A 16,395-nucleotide genomic window follows, 5' to 3' on the forward strand; every position below is an offset into this window, starting at 1 on the left:
GCATTACATAATTAATTGCATACATATAACATAGGGAAAAAACAATATTCACATCACATCAATGCACGCAATCACTACAAAAAAAAAATCATGCACATCATATGTCAATACAACACACACACACATCGAATAACCAGGATTTTTTTTTTGAATTTTTTTTTTTAGTTGACAAGATTCTCGAAAAATTCCGAGGAAAAGAAAAATGAATATGATATGCAGAATATATTGACATTTATAGCAGAGAAAAAAAAATAGAATATTCCAATTTCAAGCAAAGAAAACTTTAACAATGAAAAGTGAGTAAAAAAAAATGATTTGTGATGACAGCAATCATTTTTTTTCTCTTCATTCGAATCATGATCAAAGAATATTCTTCAACAATGGATGAAAAGTTTTCTTTTTTTTTTTTTTTGGTTGATCAGAAAACTGATGATGAATAAAATATGGAAATTAGAAAATTGGCAGGTGGTTGGTTGGTTATTTTTTCAAGTGTTTTTTTCCTGCCTTGTCTGTCAGCAAATGGTCAAATTTCAAGTTCTTAGTCTTAGTCTTTTATCATTGGAATTGAAAAAAAAAACTTGACTATAAAAATTCTAACAATCGCTTTGATGGCCATCTATTGAGAGAAATAATGAAAGAAAATTGAAAATTTTGATTTTATAATGATTAATAACGCCATCTGGTGACCAGAATCGGTGGTTTTATTATGAAAAATAAAATAAAATTTTCTTTTCTGGATATTTTTTTTGTGTGTTATTGTTATTATTAAATTAACAGAATAACAATAACAAAACAAAACAAAAAGAATGACAAATAGACACGCAATATATTCATCATCATCATCATCAGAATCATCATCATGAATGGTCATAATAATCAATTATTATTATCACTTGAGTAATTTTTGTTTGTTTTTTGTTTATATTGTTATTTGGATCGATTTATTGTTGAATTGATGATGATTCAATAAATAACGGTGAATGGTGAGTGAGAGAGAGAGAGAGATAGATCGATGAATTATCTGAAAAAAAAATTATTTCTCACACTGTACTTGAATTCTTTCGTGTCTTTTAAAGAATGTTACAAAATGTCAAAAAAAAAAATAAATATAACTAAATAACCAATGAATGTAATCATTATATGATAATAAGATTATAATCAATTCTATAATAGAAATGGTAAACACAAATTAAAGTTTAATAGTAAAGAATCGATGGTAGATGAAATGAGTAAATGATAGGGGACAACAACAACAACAACAACAAGAATTGTATGCATGTATTAAGAGACATTATATATATATGGAACAGAATAAAGAATTCTATGCATATATTTGCAGACACACAGACAACCTTCGAATACATTTTTTTTTTTTTTGGTTGCTGATTTATAATTAACATTGTAATCTCATTATGTCAATGTATAAGTGTATCATTGAATCACATTACCGGTCAGTAAAAAAAAGTTTTCGTTTCTTTTCTACGGTTAACTCGGTTATTATAAACACACATGTGAAGAAAACAAAACATGAACATATGTCCATTAATGAAATGGACAAATTCCTTTTTTTTTGGTGTTTTTCTGGTTTGTTTTGATTGTTTAAACTTTGAAACATTTACATTGGAAAAAAAAGAAACAAACTTACTTAGCATAACGTTCAACGTTGCTTACATTAGCAAATTCGGATACAAACATGATTAATTCATTGTAAGAATTGGTGGAAGAAAAGAATTTTTGAATTTTCTTCAGATGAAATCCATCACCATTGTGATGATTGTGAATGACAATGGTGACGATTCCGAATTCATTGATTGTACACGAATATTTTTGTTTTCATAATCATTTCACACAACAACAACAAAAAACAATGAAGAATAAATGAATGAAATGGCAGAATTTGAAAAAAAAATTTTTTTGTTTTCACATTATTTACACACAACAACAACAAATTTTATTCATTTGAAAATTTTTCTTTTCAACTTTTTTTTTTGTTCTGTTTCCGTTTTTTTTCTTGGTTGTTCAGAATCGTGTACGTGTGTGTTTGCTGCCGAAAGAATCGCTTGATTACTCGTCTGAAACTTGATTCTTTATTTTATTAGAGAATTAATTTTCTTTCTTCATCAAAAAAAAAAAGAAGAAGAAGAAGAAGAAGAAGAATAAAAACAAAAAACGAGAATAATGTACAAATTAGTGATAGCGAATTGTATCAAAGATCATTGAATGTATATGTGATGCGTTGTTGTATGGCAACAAACAAAAAAAAAATTAAGACCATGACATTATTCAGATTCATTTGAGCATAAAAATGATTGAATTTTCTCTCACTCACATCATTGACAATGCTTATGGGTCGATTCTTGTTGTTGTTGTTGTAGATGTTTCTAATTATCGATAAATCGAACATACACACACACTGCATAGTTTGATAACCAGAATCAATCAGTCAATTGCAGAAACAGAGATGATAAAATTCTTGTTAGTTGTGAAACCTATTTAAAACCAAAGAAAAAGACTAGAATATACAAAAATAGTACAACAAACACACACACACACCAACACACGAACACACAAACTTTAATCACTTAAACAGTCGATTTTTTTTTTGTTGTGTTCCTGCGTTTTAATTAAAAAAATGATTTCAATGATAACGATGATGACGCTGATGATGATGATGATGATGAAATATAAAATAAACAACGGACAATGCAAACAAATGAATCAACGAATAGTTTTCGATACACACACACACGCACACTTTTGGACAAGAGAATGATGGATCGATTTTGAATGTCAATTTTGGGAATAAATTATCACAAAGTGTGCGTGTACACACACACAAAACAAAAATATGAAAACGGAAACAAATGATGAATAAAAAAAAAATTTAAAACCGATGATTTTATTGCATTGATTGAACCATACAAAAACATATTTATTTCACCGGAATCAAATTTTTTTTTTGGTTCCATTAAGCAGGTATTATATACAGGTACAATATCGATATAAATAAATGGGAAAAAATGACGCAATTACTGTGATGAAAATAGAAGAAAATAAAAATCTAAATCTAAATCGAAATCGAAAATGAAATATAAGCCATCAAGTCCACTATTGATTATTGAATATGTGTGCATATATTGGTAGTAATGTAGATGGCCATTGTTTTGTTGATATTAAAGTAATATTAAAAAAAACATGAAGTTCATGTGTTTGTGTGTGTGTGTGTGTTTTACTTTTTCAAATCTTTTTCGTTGTTGTTGTTGTTGTTGATTCTTATACCCACACACACACACTCTGGAACCACACAATAATATTCTGGATCATTACATTTTTGATGATGATTCAATTCAATCGTCATCATCGTCGTCGTTTTCTTTTTTTTCTGTTATATTCTGATTCTACTCTCTATTCTTCTATTCTTTTTCTTTTCCATTTTTGATTCTTCGTTTCTTTTTCTTTGTTTTTTTTTCTTGTCTACATTTACATTCAGTATATATATATAAATGAATAAATGAGTGCAACACACACACACACATACACATACGGAAAACGTAGACTTTTTTTAATATTATTTTGGACCGATAAAATCTATCTAGGTTAAGCTAGACTATACTGGAGTATTAGAAAAACTAGTGACTAACTAACCTATCTGACAATTGACTAAAATGATGATGATGATGATGGCAATGACGTATACGTTTTTTTTATATGCAGGTAATAATAACAGCTTTGAATAAGAACAACAACAACAACAACAACAATAAAAATTTGAACCAGAAAAAACCTGAATAGAACACACACACACACACAGAGAGAGAGAGAGAGAGAGAGAGTTTGGAACAATTCAAGAAAACAAGAAAATGAAAAAGAAGAAGACAAACTTTTGTATCTGTGTTCCAATTGTGGATCCAAATGGCTGTAGTACAATACACACACATACAACGTAGATGAATAACAAACGAAATGATTCATCAGAATCGAATGAAAATGAAAATGAAAACGAAAACTACAAACTGAGACCAAACCAAAGCAAACCAAAAAAAAAAAAAAAAAAAAAAATGATTGACTAAAACTCGATACAAACCTCGATTCTATGACGATAGCGGTAGCAACAATAGCAGAATCGGTGAATCAAAAAAAAAATTGCTGCAACAACAACAACAACAAAAAAACGAATGAACAACATGAACTCAATGAACCAACAAACTAACTAACAAACAAACAAACAGGAAAAGAAAATCTGGAAGTAGAATTTCAAAGAAATGATTGGATTTGTGACAAGAATATTGTTGTTGTTGTCACTCTTTTGCTTTGTAGAGATATTTATAAAAAAAAACAAAATGCCGAATAAACTGATGAATAATAAATAATTCTTGATCAGATGATTTTTTTTTTAATTCTAGAATCTAGATGATGGATTCAAATCAAATGACGATAAATCGATTGGATCACATACGACATATACTGTTGTTAGTGTGTGTGTGTGTGTGTGCTTGTTAGTGTCTTATTATGAACGAGAAAAAAAGTAGATTAAAATGAGATAAAAAAAATCCGAATAATGAAAAAATAAAGAATCCTAGAATTCTAATTCAAAATGTGTATGATGATTCAAAAACATAGAACATCTCGGATAATGATGATGATGATGATAATCTATAAAAGACACGTTCATAGGAAGAAGACAGGAAGATAAAAAAAAATACTCAAATCACGTACGTGATTAATTCAATAATATACAAATGAAGAAGAAGAAGAAAAAAAACAACAACGAAATGTGAATTTGAAATTAATGAGCATGCGTCTTGTCATTTTACAATAGAAATTGTGTGATGTTCCAAGTGACAACCATTATATACACGTTTTTTTTCTATGGACAACAACAACAACAACAACAAGAAGAAGAAGAGAAAAAAACAAATCAAATTCAATTCACAGCAATTTGTAATGGGATTTTTTTTGTTGTGTTTATTATGATCGTCATTTTAAATTTAAAAAAAAAATTCAACAAAAATTGCCCAGGAAACAATGTTTCCGATAAAATATTTTTTTTTCATCTCTTCCTTGAATATTCTGTGTGCGTGTGAGATTGAGAATTTATTCATTTTTTTTGTTCGAAACAAAAAAAAATCACCCAAATCGATAATAATAAAATTCAAAATTGCTCAACATAAAAAAGTCACCGTTTTTCGTTTTTTTTTTGTTCCATGAAATGGACCAGATATTAAAAGTTTCAAAAAAAACAAAAACAAAATCCGTAGGAAATAATTAAAATCATATTGAAAGCCAGAAGAAAATTCTTTGTATCCTACACAATGTAATGGCTATTATGGGGAAAATTCTGGTGCTGGCACTGGTGGTGGTGGCGGTGGTAACCTCGTTTTAATTTTAGATCACAGAATTATGAAACGATTCTTTCCACACAAACACACACACACACACACACACGAAATAAAAAAACCAAAAAAAAGCCGACCACCGACCACCAAACAAGAAAAAAAAAGAAAACCAAGAAAATAGACCTGGACAAAATGATAAATTATTCAAATTATTAATTATAGTAATGATGATGATGATTGTAGCAGTAGGCAGGTAATATTTCGTCGTCGTCGTCGTCGTCGCCAGTAATAATGATCCAAGAAAAAAAAATGACCAGAACAAAAAAAAGTAAAAAAACTTTTTGCGGCTTTTTTTAATGTGAACACACAAAAAAAAACAAAAAACCGCCTATTAAAAAACATTCAGCAGAACCACCATCACCACCCCATTTACCTGTTGTTGTTGTTGTTTTAATATCCGGAAAAAAAATTAGAGTAGAGTGGAGTTAATTTATTCCATGTTACACAGCACAGTAATCAGTATTCATATATAGAAAATTATTTTTATCGTTTAAATGGAGACAGTTTTTTTTTATATTCAATTCACTATCTGTTTCGCCATCTAGTGTCAAACAAAAGCATTAATTTGAAATATTTTTTTTTATTTTCAAGAATTTCAAATTCTCTTCCGATTCTATATTACAAATTTTTTTTACTCTTGCAAAACAAAAAAGTTTAAAACGACAACTAAAATGATCAACTATATGTCAATTAATTATAAAAAAAACATCAGATCAGAATATTTTTGAATTCTTTCAGATCGAATCAATCGATCGATTCTTTTTTTCGATTCCATTATTCTTCATAGAAACATATTGACATGGACAATTGATTTGTGTGTCCGATTTACACTCATAAACAATCAAAAAAAAAAAACAAAACAGTTCAAAAAGGAAAAAGTTTATTATTTTTTTTTCTCAAAATTGATCCACCGAATAAGAATCCGCGAACAATCAAGAAAGAAGGAAAAATAAACATCAGAATAAAAACAAAAAAAAAGTTTGGCATTCCGAGCAAAGAAAAAAAAGAAGTTGAGCAAAGTGAAGAATAAATATAAATGACAGCAAAAAAAAAAATAAATAAATTTGAAACTTGTTAGTTGTTATATATTGAACTTGGCACAGTTTGATTGATCTAATTCAATTTTGTTAATAATGATTCTTTCACACACACACACACACACACGCACTCACAGACAAAAAAAAACGATAAATTTTCACCAGAATTACATACACCAGAATTCAGCACGGTAATATATGTGTGTGTTTGTTATGCAATCATCATGGTATTTCGTTTCGTTTTTTTTTTGTTTCTGAATTTTTCATCCAACAAACAAACAAACAAACAATGATCAAGTCAAAGAATTTGAAAAAGAAAAATACAGCATTGATTTATTTATTCATGTTGTTGTGTTTGTTTGTATTGTATTCAATGGAATTACATTCAATTAAAATCAATCCAAAATGGAATTCAATAGAATTTCATTCATTCATTTATTCATTAACCATTACTATTTGATTGATTGCCAACAATAATGGCAATCAATCGTTTTGTAATCGATAAATTTTAAATCCAATGCATGTTGACAACATGAAATATTTGATTTGATGCTGGATTCAATTTGTTTGTGTGTGTGTGTGTGTGTATGTGAATCATATTCAATTGGCCACCTACCTTAATTCAGCACGTTTTTGATCCTTAAAACGTTCCATAAGTTTATCCCAGGGCCCGTTGCCCAGTCCACGCATTGCCATAGCCATGATGACGATGATGATGATGTTCAAAAAACAATTTTTACGAATAAATGAATTAAAATTTTAAAATTGAACCAAAAAAAAAACCAAACAGATATGATTGTGACCAGGTAGATATTGATAAGATAATATAGGAAGGCTAGTGTTGAGAAGCAAACACGAACGCACGAATGAACGCACGCACGAACGCCCGCACACACACCCACTGAAACCAAAAAAAAAAAAAAATCTAAGGCCACATCATGATGATGATGATGATGATGTATTATTTATTCACATGTAATTTATTTTTTATTTTCACCATCCACGACAACAGAAAACAAAGAGAAAAAAAAACCACCAAATGATTGATGAGTTTTAAAATTTTTTTTTTATTATTCAATTCATGGATGATTTTTTTTTGAAACATTTGAAAATGATGGACATCGGGTTGTTATTTTCGATGATGGTAATGATCTTCTTGATGATCGATTTAAATGTTGAAAATTGGACACATTTTCACATTCATAAACAAACAGACAAACACATACACACATGAAGAGCATAGAAATTTGTTTGTTTAGTTTTGACTTTGAAAGAAAGAAAGAAAAAAAAAACCACTTTATGATCTGTGGGTGGATGATGATGAACTATTCACAATGTGGATGATGATGATGATGATGATGCTAGCTCAATCGTTGGCGGTATATTCAAATCGACAACTACAATGATGTTGATGTTGTTGTTGATGATGATGATTATCCCATTTCATTATTCATTACGGGTAATAATCACCCATTTTTTTTTCATTTATTTTTCATTTCAGAATGACATTTACCGAATCAATAACAACGACAATATGGAATCTGTGAATGAAAGAGAGAGAAAAAAAAATCAGCATTAGATTCTTTTGTACAACTGGGAAAAAAAAATTTTTTTTTTTGTGTTTTCTGCATGGTTTTTTCCTCTTTTTTTTCCACAATGATAATTATGTTGTTGTAGTTATAAAAAAGAATATATTCTCTCTGTGTGTGTGTGTGTGTGTGTGTGTAAAAAAAAGTGGCAAACAACAACAACAACAACAACAAAAAAGACAAGTAAATAATTCTTAAGACAATCAGTCAGTCAGTCAGTTTTTTTTCTGTTTGAATGCTTTTCACCTCCCAACTACTACTTCCACCCACCATCCCCTTCTTCTTACCCACATCCCCCGTTTATATTATCATTTTCAAAAGTGTTTGCTTCTCATTTTTTATTTCAAAATAGTGATTTTTTTTTACTTTACTTTTCTTTTCTTGGCAAACTATCATGATGATGATGATGATGATGATGATTTTTGAATGTGATGATTTGATCATCATCAAAGAATCTATGTGAGCAAATAAGAGAAATTCTGGCATCCTTATTATTTTATTTGAACGCCAGAATAAAACCGAATCGATTTGGTTTTTTTTCTTTTTTTTTTAATTTCTCTGTTTAGTGTCTATTTGCTTTTTTATTCATTCGTTTGTTCGTTCGTCATCATTGATGCGTCAACGACGGCTACGGCTACGGCGACTACGACGACGACGACGACGACGATGATGATGATGATCGTCTGCATTATTCTAATTCTTTACACACACACACAAACACACACAAGTTACATTCATTTCATTTTGTTTCGTTTATTTGTTCTTCAAAGTTTTTTGTTTTGTTTTGTTCTATTCATTTAAATTTTTGTCGTTCTATGATGAATAGCAACAACAACAACAACAACAACAACGAATACAAACAAGAATTGTAATGACAAGAATTTGCACCCATCGAATGTCATAAAACGCGACATAAACACATACACACACACACACATTGAAATGGATATAGCAAGTGAGAGAGAAAACACTAATGCTACACATTGTCATTATCATTATAATAAACACACACACACACACACATTTGTTTTTGCTACTTCTATGGCTATGGGCTGATGATTGATTGATTGACATATAGTATATGTTGATGCGGATGACGATGTTGTTGTCATATTCATCATCATCATCATCATCATCATGCCGTAGGCTCATTATTATTCTCTTCATTTCAAGATTATTCTCAGGAAAAGAAAAAAAAAAAGAAGAGAATGCATAAAGGAAATAAAAATGTGATTTTTACTTTTTTTTCCTCCTTCTTATTCTTTAATTTGTATTGAAAAAGACGGAAAAGATTGGGAAAGAATTGAATTTCAATGAAAAATTTTCATTTTAATGATTTTGAAATCAATTATTAAATTGCAATGAAAATCAATTTTTTTTCTCTTCCGCAAATCAACAAAAAAAAAATTCCAGATAGTTGAAAAATGGAAAATCAAATTGGGATTAAGAATTGGGTAATTCTATTATTCTACGAATGCAAAAAAAACTCGTTTTTTGCGGAAAAACCACACACACACACACACGGACAAATTATTAATAATCCACAATAACCATATGATAATCATAAATATCATCATTGACAACATAACAGTAACAGCAACATTTTTTTTCACATCCAGAATATTTATCCAAAATAAAAAAAACCACCAACAAAAAAAAACCTGAATGGGATCCAACCATATGTCTGTGATGAAATTGGAATGAAAAATCGACGTATAGCCCGGAATAATAATAATAAAAATAAAAATACGATAAGCCCAGAATTTATGATTCCGGTGATCATCATCATCATCATCATTATTGCAATATATCACGATATATATAGAGAGAGAGATAGCTAATATATTTCTGTTGGTTTGTTTGATTATGGAATATATATGTTTGAGAATGGAAAAAAAACTGGATGAATGAATGAATGATGTGACCACATAAATGTATCTGGTTATTAGAATTTGATGATGACAAATATTCCGTTAATGATGATGATGATGATGATGATGATATGTGGAAAATTGAAAATTGTATCATCAACACTGATAAATATTTGGGAAGCAAAAAAAAAAAACAGCAAATATTTGTTTGGTTGAAAATTTTTCACTTATTTTTTTTTTTTTTTTTTTGATGAATTTCAAAAAATTCATGAAATACGTAGGCTTGTGAAAAACCCAAGTAAACCAAATATTAAATGCCAAGGACATTTTGATGAATACGATGATGAATGAATGAATGAATGAATCAATGAATGAATGAATGAAGATGCCAGGTGTTCAAAACATTACCTGAAAGTGAATAAGAAATGGATGTTTCAGAATAGAATTATAGATCAAATATCTATCTTTTTTTTTGTTTTCCATCCTACGCTATATATGTCTCAAATCATCAAATTTACATGGTATATGTGGCCATTTTTAGGATTTTCATTTGTCTTTTGACTCAAACAATAACAACAATAATAATAATGTTCGACACTGTATTCTTCTGATGATGCAGAATACAGAATACAGAATAAGAATTTGATTCAATAACACCAGAAAAAAAATAATGGTGGTGGTGGCAACGACAATACATTGATCATTTACTTGGAATTTTTATTCGATTCTATAAAATGTCATGTTTATCAGCGCACACATTGACTCACCCACACTATTAATTAGAAGGAATAAGAAGAAAAAAGTTTTTTTATTCTGTTTCATCTAAATTTAACAAGAAAAAAAAACAGGACAAAAATAAACTGATTGAGATTCTGATAGATTCTAATTATAGAAACCAGATTATGTTGTTGTTGTCGATGTTTTTTTTTTTGTTTTTGTTCAAATGAAACACACATGCACACACACACGCACACACACACACTTGGACTTGATTCAAAATTTTTGTTTTGTTTTTCCTTTTCCGGTGAGTTTTTTTTGTGATGTTCACAATTAATAGCATTTAATGACAACAGCCAATTAACCGTTAAGTTCGTTTGGATCATATGAACAAAACATGAGCCATAAACAACTTTGACGACAATGATGAACGGATGTTTCAATAAACAACAACAACAACAACCAAAATGCAATCAGGTTATTTTGTTATTCAGGGTGTTTTGTAATCATCATCATCATCATCATTGTGTTTGTTTCCAAAAAAAAAAAAAAAATGATGATGATGTGAAAAGATAATTGAATGATACAAAAAAAAATAATTGAAAAAACAAACAAAAAAAAACGAAAAACAAACGCTTAGGATCGGCAATGAGAGACAAAAAAAAATTAAAAAAAAATAGGGCTCTGCATTTGACAAACACACGCACACAAATACAATGTGTTTATAGCTCATCATCATAGCAAAAAATGGTGATGGAATCTTTTTTTTTTTGCTTTCTCGCTCCTGGATTTACAATATTGGATGTTTTTTTGTTCATCTTTTTTTTCGTAAAAATAGAATTCCAATTCATTGAATGTATTGATTGGAATCAATACATTGGCAACGGTGGAGAGAATTCCGTTAAAAAAAAAATTCCATTTGCAGTGCAAATGGAAAATGAAAACAAAAAGTGAGAATTATTTGTGAAAAAATAAAAAAAAACAAACCTAATGCCATTTTAGCTTGTTCATCATCACCATGATCATCATCATCATGATCATCATCGTACATGACGATGATGAGCGAAACAAGATCATCAGAGACACTAGATACTGAAATACGTGCTTGGATATATTGATGAGATCCATCTTTGTTTATGGAACTTTTTTTTTCAACCAAAAGATTTATATAAAGTCAAACGCTGATACCGATGATGATGATGATAGAGTTGAATGTGAATTGCATAAAATGGAATAAAATGAAATGAAAAACAACAACAATTCCAATGGAATTCAGAATGGAAAAAGAGAAATGGATTCTTTCATTGAAACAATTTAAAAAAAATTTTTTTTGATGAAAATGAACATGTGAATAAGGAAAAAAAATTGAAAAAAATCAATTCATAATGATGATGTCTAACCAAAGAATGAACAGAGAAAAAAAATTTGTCATGTTTTTTTTCTCATATTATTAATTAGATTCTTTATTCTTCATTGTTTGAATGTAATTACCGCTTGATTATGTTCCATTGTCATCATTATCATCATCATCATCATCACCATCATCATCAATCACCAAATTAAATTGATTACATCCAGTCTATAAATGGATTGAAAATGATGGAAATTTAATCATCATCATCATCATCATCATCAACAACAATGAAGTGGAGTGATAATATTCTGGTGTTTCAGCGTGTATGTGTGTGTGTGTGGGTGTGTTTCATATTTTTGTCATGAACACACACACACACACACACACACACACACGCACACACACTCAAACAAACATCATCTTCCGGCAATCAAATAAACGATTATTAGTGGAAAAAATGAAAATTATGAAATCACATCATCATCATCATCATCATTATGGCCATAAGCCATATAAATAGAGTGAAAATGTGACAATTTTGTCATCAAATTTTCAAACAAAATTTTTTTTTGGTGTTGAGTGGAAAATTTTTTTTTAATGATGATGATGATGATGATGGAGAAAATTGCTCTGAAAATTTCTCTGTTGTCCACCGAGTAATAATAGATTGGCTGGCCAGAAAAAGAAATATAATGGTTATGAATCGAACACAGAATTTTATTTCATTTCATTTTTCGGGACAGTTTTTTTTTCGACGGGGGGAAGAAAGGGTGGTGGCGGTGGTTGTGTGCAACCATAGAATTTAATCGGAAAAAAACTACCTGCAAAAAAAAAAATATCCTTTCATCGACAATTTGAAATTCTTGCGATTTGATTTTTCTTCTCCTTATACACACACACACACACAAACACAAAAAAAAAACTAGCAAACCAAAAAAGATTCATTCTTGGAATTCATTTTTTTCTGGTTCGTTTCAAGTGGATAGTCATGGATTCTATTTTGCATCAGACATGAGATCTATTTTTTGAATGTAAACATTTTGAGTGTCATAAAGATGACACTTGAAATCATTTATTATGAATGTATGATGAGTTTTGCAAAAGAAAAAGTGATTTTTCTACATAAATAACAAAGTTTACTTAATATTGTTGATAATATCGATCCAGGATCGGTTATGGCCAAATAAACTACCGCTACTTCTACTACTACTACTGATGATGATTGATACATACACACACACACCTTCAATGATGATGATATGTCATAATGATTATCATATTAAGATCAACAACAAATAAAAAAAAATTTGATTAAATTAAAAATTCCAAGATGATTTTCACTGGAAAAAAAATTCTTCTGATTCCTAGAATATTCTATTACATTGCCAGTTTTCTAATGAAAAAAAAACAGAAATTCTTTTCCATTTGAATAATTTTGTTGCGAATTCTTCCTGATCCTAGTAAAGAATTCTATAGAAACACCTTGTGGTGATTCAAAAAAAAAAAAAAAAAAACACACACACACACACACACACACACACATTCTAATTGTTGATTAATTGTGAGTCAAAAAAAAAATCTTGGATCGAATCGAAAATAAAAAGAAAATTTACATTTAGATGTGTTGGACAAATACTCTTGGGAAATTTTTTTTTATGCATACTCGGTTCTATTCAAATGTAAAGTGTTATATTCCAATACACTGTATACACAAAATACGAACTAGGCATTTACAATCTGGTTTTGGTTTTTCTTTTGTAAAGAATAAATTATTCAAAAATAAACACAGAATGTGAGAGAATATTGAGTGAAAATTAATCAATTTATCTTTGAATCTAGATATATGTCATTTTTATTCTGGAAAAATGTGAGAAGAGTGAGAAAAAACAAAAAAAAAAAAAAAGAAACACCACCTACAATGGATGATAAAACAGAATTTTTGTGAAAAAAAAAATTTCAAGAAAGTTTTGTTTTGTGTCCAGTAAAAAAAATAATGGATTTTTTCCAATGAAAAATTTACCACCAAATGTACAATTCGTACAGGCTAGAATTCCATGAAATACACGGAATTCAGAGAAACAAAACAAAACAAAACAAAAAGTTCCAAATGAACCAACGACATAAATGAATGAATGAAAGTAGAAAAAAAATTGCACAATATAACCACCAATTGGGACAATAGTAACAACAACAACAACAACAACATCAATTGGACACCGACTGAGAGAAATGAAAATGTTAATATGAAATGAAACAACAAACAAACAACAACAACAACAACAACAAGAACAACAAAAAAAATGTGAAAGATAATTGCTGCTATTACCAGAATATATAAGTTTTTTTTTCGTTGTTGTTGTTGTTGTTGTTGTTTTTCTAATTTTATTCACACTAATTCCATTTGAAATGTTTTTGTTGTTGTTGTTGTTGTTGTTCATTCTATGGTTTCTGTGATAAAAAAATGGAACACTAAGACAACCAGAAGAAAAAAATAGATGATCCAAAGAATACTGTATGTGAAATGTGAAATTGTGAGAATAAAAATAAAAGTGAATTGAAAACTTTGTAACGAAAGAAAAGAAAAAAAAATTGTTTTACATCCAAAGATAAGGTATGTTTTTTTTTCATTTCATTTTTTTATCGATGATTCATGAAAAATTCTTGCATTCCAAATTCTTATATGGATTCTGATTGGTATCAAAGTTGTTGTTGTTGTTGCTGTTGTTGTTGTCATTGTTTACAAGCATTAGATGTCATATAATGGAGATCTGAATGTTGTTATTATTATTTTTTTACTTTCTAGGAATTCACATGAATTTTGAATAGAATTGAAACAAACAAACAAACAAATGAAATATAGATAAAATGTGTGTGTATGTGTGTGTGAAAAAAAGAATGTGAAAATTGTCTCCCTCTCTCTATATATATACGAAATATAGTGGAAAAATTGGGAAAATGAAACAAAAAAAAAAGTCTGCAAAGCAATTTGTTTTTTGCTGTTTCTTTATTCATTTCATTTCATTTCATTTTATTCTATTCATTCATTCATTCAAGAAAAACAAGTGAATGGAATGGAATTGAATTGAATTATGAAGAGAATGTGTGTGAGAGAAAGAGAGCGAAAAACTTGAACTTTCACAAGAATAAATGAATGAAAATAGTGTGATTCCTTTTGATAACAATTGTAATAATCAAGAATTGAGTTTTATTTTATTTTTTTTTGTCTGTTTGGTTCCAGAAACATTGTTTCCTGTGTGCGTGCGTGCGTGCATGTGTATGTGAAAAGAATGATCACTTGTTTTTTTTGTCGCCAACAAAAAAAAATTCTAATAATGATGATGATGATAAAAACAGAAACCTGAATCCAAACATGGATAATTATTACAGAATAATAATGATGATGATGATGATGATGACAAAAAGTGAGAATTTGTCGAAAACTGAATCCGAATTCTGTAATTTAAAGATAACAAAAAAAAAACAACAAGAATTTAATCACGGAATTCAGTGTTATGAATGAGTGAATGAATAGTGTGTATGTGTGTGTATGTATGATGAACAGGCTAAAAATAATTTTTTTGGTTTATAAATAACCAGATATCTGGTTTTTTTTACTTTATGAATTCACACTGGATATTACATATATATTGATTTCACAATAAAGAATATATGTAGATAACTCATTCATTCATTCATTCATCAAATGAATTGAATTAAATTGAATGAAAAACAAAAAAAACATTCATACAAGAATGGCTGTAAATTTACTTTGGAATATTCTTACATTCAATGATCATGATGATAATGATGATAAGGTATGTTTTTCTTTTAAAAATTTTCAATCACAAACAAACAAAAACAGACAAACAAACAAATGGGGAAAAAAAATAATGGCACTTTGTCGCATCGATGATTATTTGCTTATGCAGAAAATTTTTTTCTTATTTTTCTTACTGAATAAAAATGATGATGATGATGATGATGATGATATGGTGTAAAATTATCTACGGTATATCATATCATCATGTGAATGAATATTTTGTTCGTTTGTGATATGTGAATGTTGTCGTCGTCGTCGTCGTCGTCTTCATTTTCATATTCGTCATCAACAACAACATTGATGATGATGATGATGATGATTATTTTGGCATACCAACGTTAAAAATGAATCAAAAAAAAAAAATATAAAAAACACACACCAAGAATAACAAGTAATGCCAGATTATCGGTGATTCTTTTTTTTATTTTACAATTTTATTCTTCATTTTACAATGATGATATTTGGTGATTTAAATGAAAAATTTTAAGGAAAAAAAACCAGAAAAAACCGTTAGTTTGTTGGTTTGTTTGTTTGTTTATTTTGCTGAATCTCATAAAAATCACACCACTTTACATTACTAACAACCAAGAGAATGAGAAAAAATAAAAAAA

The 16,395-nt window shown here is 28.8% G+C and overlaps 1 protein-coding gene across 2 annotated transcripts in view; it reads right to left on the reverse strand.

The window, feature by feature from the left end:
* The window catches only part of Sh (Potassium voltage-gated channel protein Shaker), a 40,405-nt gene extending 24,037 nt beyond the window's left edge, over positions 1-16,368 (reverse strand). The window contains exons 1-2 of one of the 2 annotated variants that reach the window (XM_075733945.1): positions 15,749-16,368; positions 7,050-7,974 (exon numbers count right to left, since the gene is read on the reverse strand). In XM_075733945.1, coding sequence (XP_075590060.1) covers positions 7,050-7,135 — 86 coding nt within the window. In that variant the 5' untranslated portion in view covers positions 7,136-7,974; positions 15,749-16,368. Of the gene's footprint in view, positions 1-1,645; positions 1,757-7,049; positions 7,975-15,748 lie in introns of those variants that run through there. The other variant, XM_075733946.1, reaches the window with a different exon arrangement.
* Between the last annotated feature and the right edge of the window lie 27 nt (positions 16,369-16,395).

This window comes from Dermatophagoides farinae, chromosome 9, assembly GCF_024713945.1.
Source record: "Dermatophagoides farinae isolate YC_2012a chromosome 9, ASM2471394v1, whole genome shotgun sequence".
Lineage (NCBI taxonomy): Eukaryota > Metazoa > Arthropoda > Arachnida > Sarcoptiformes > Pyroglyphidae > Dermatophagoides > Dermatophagoides farinae.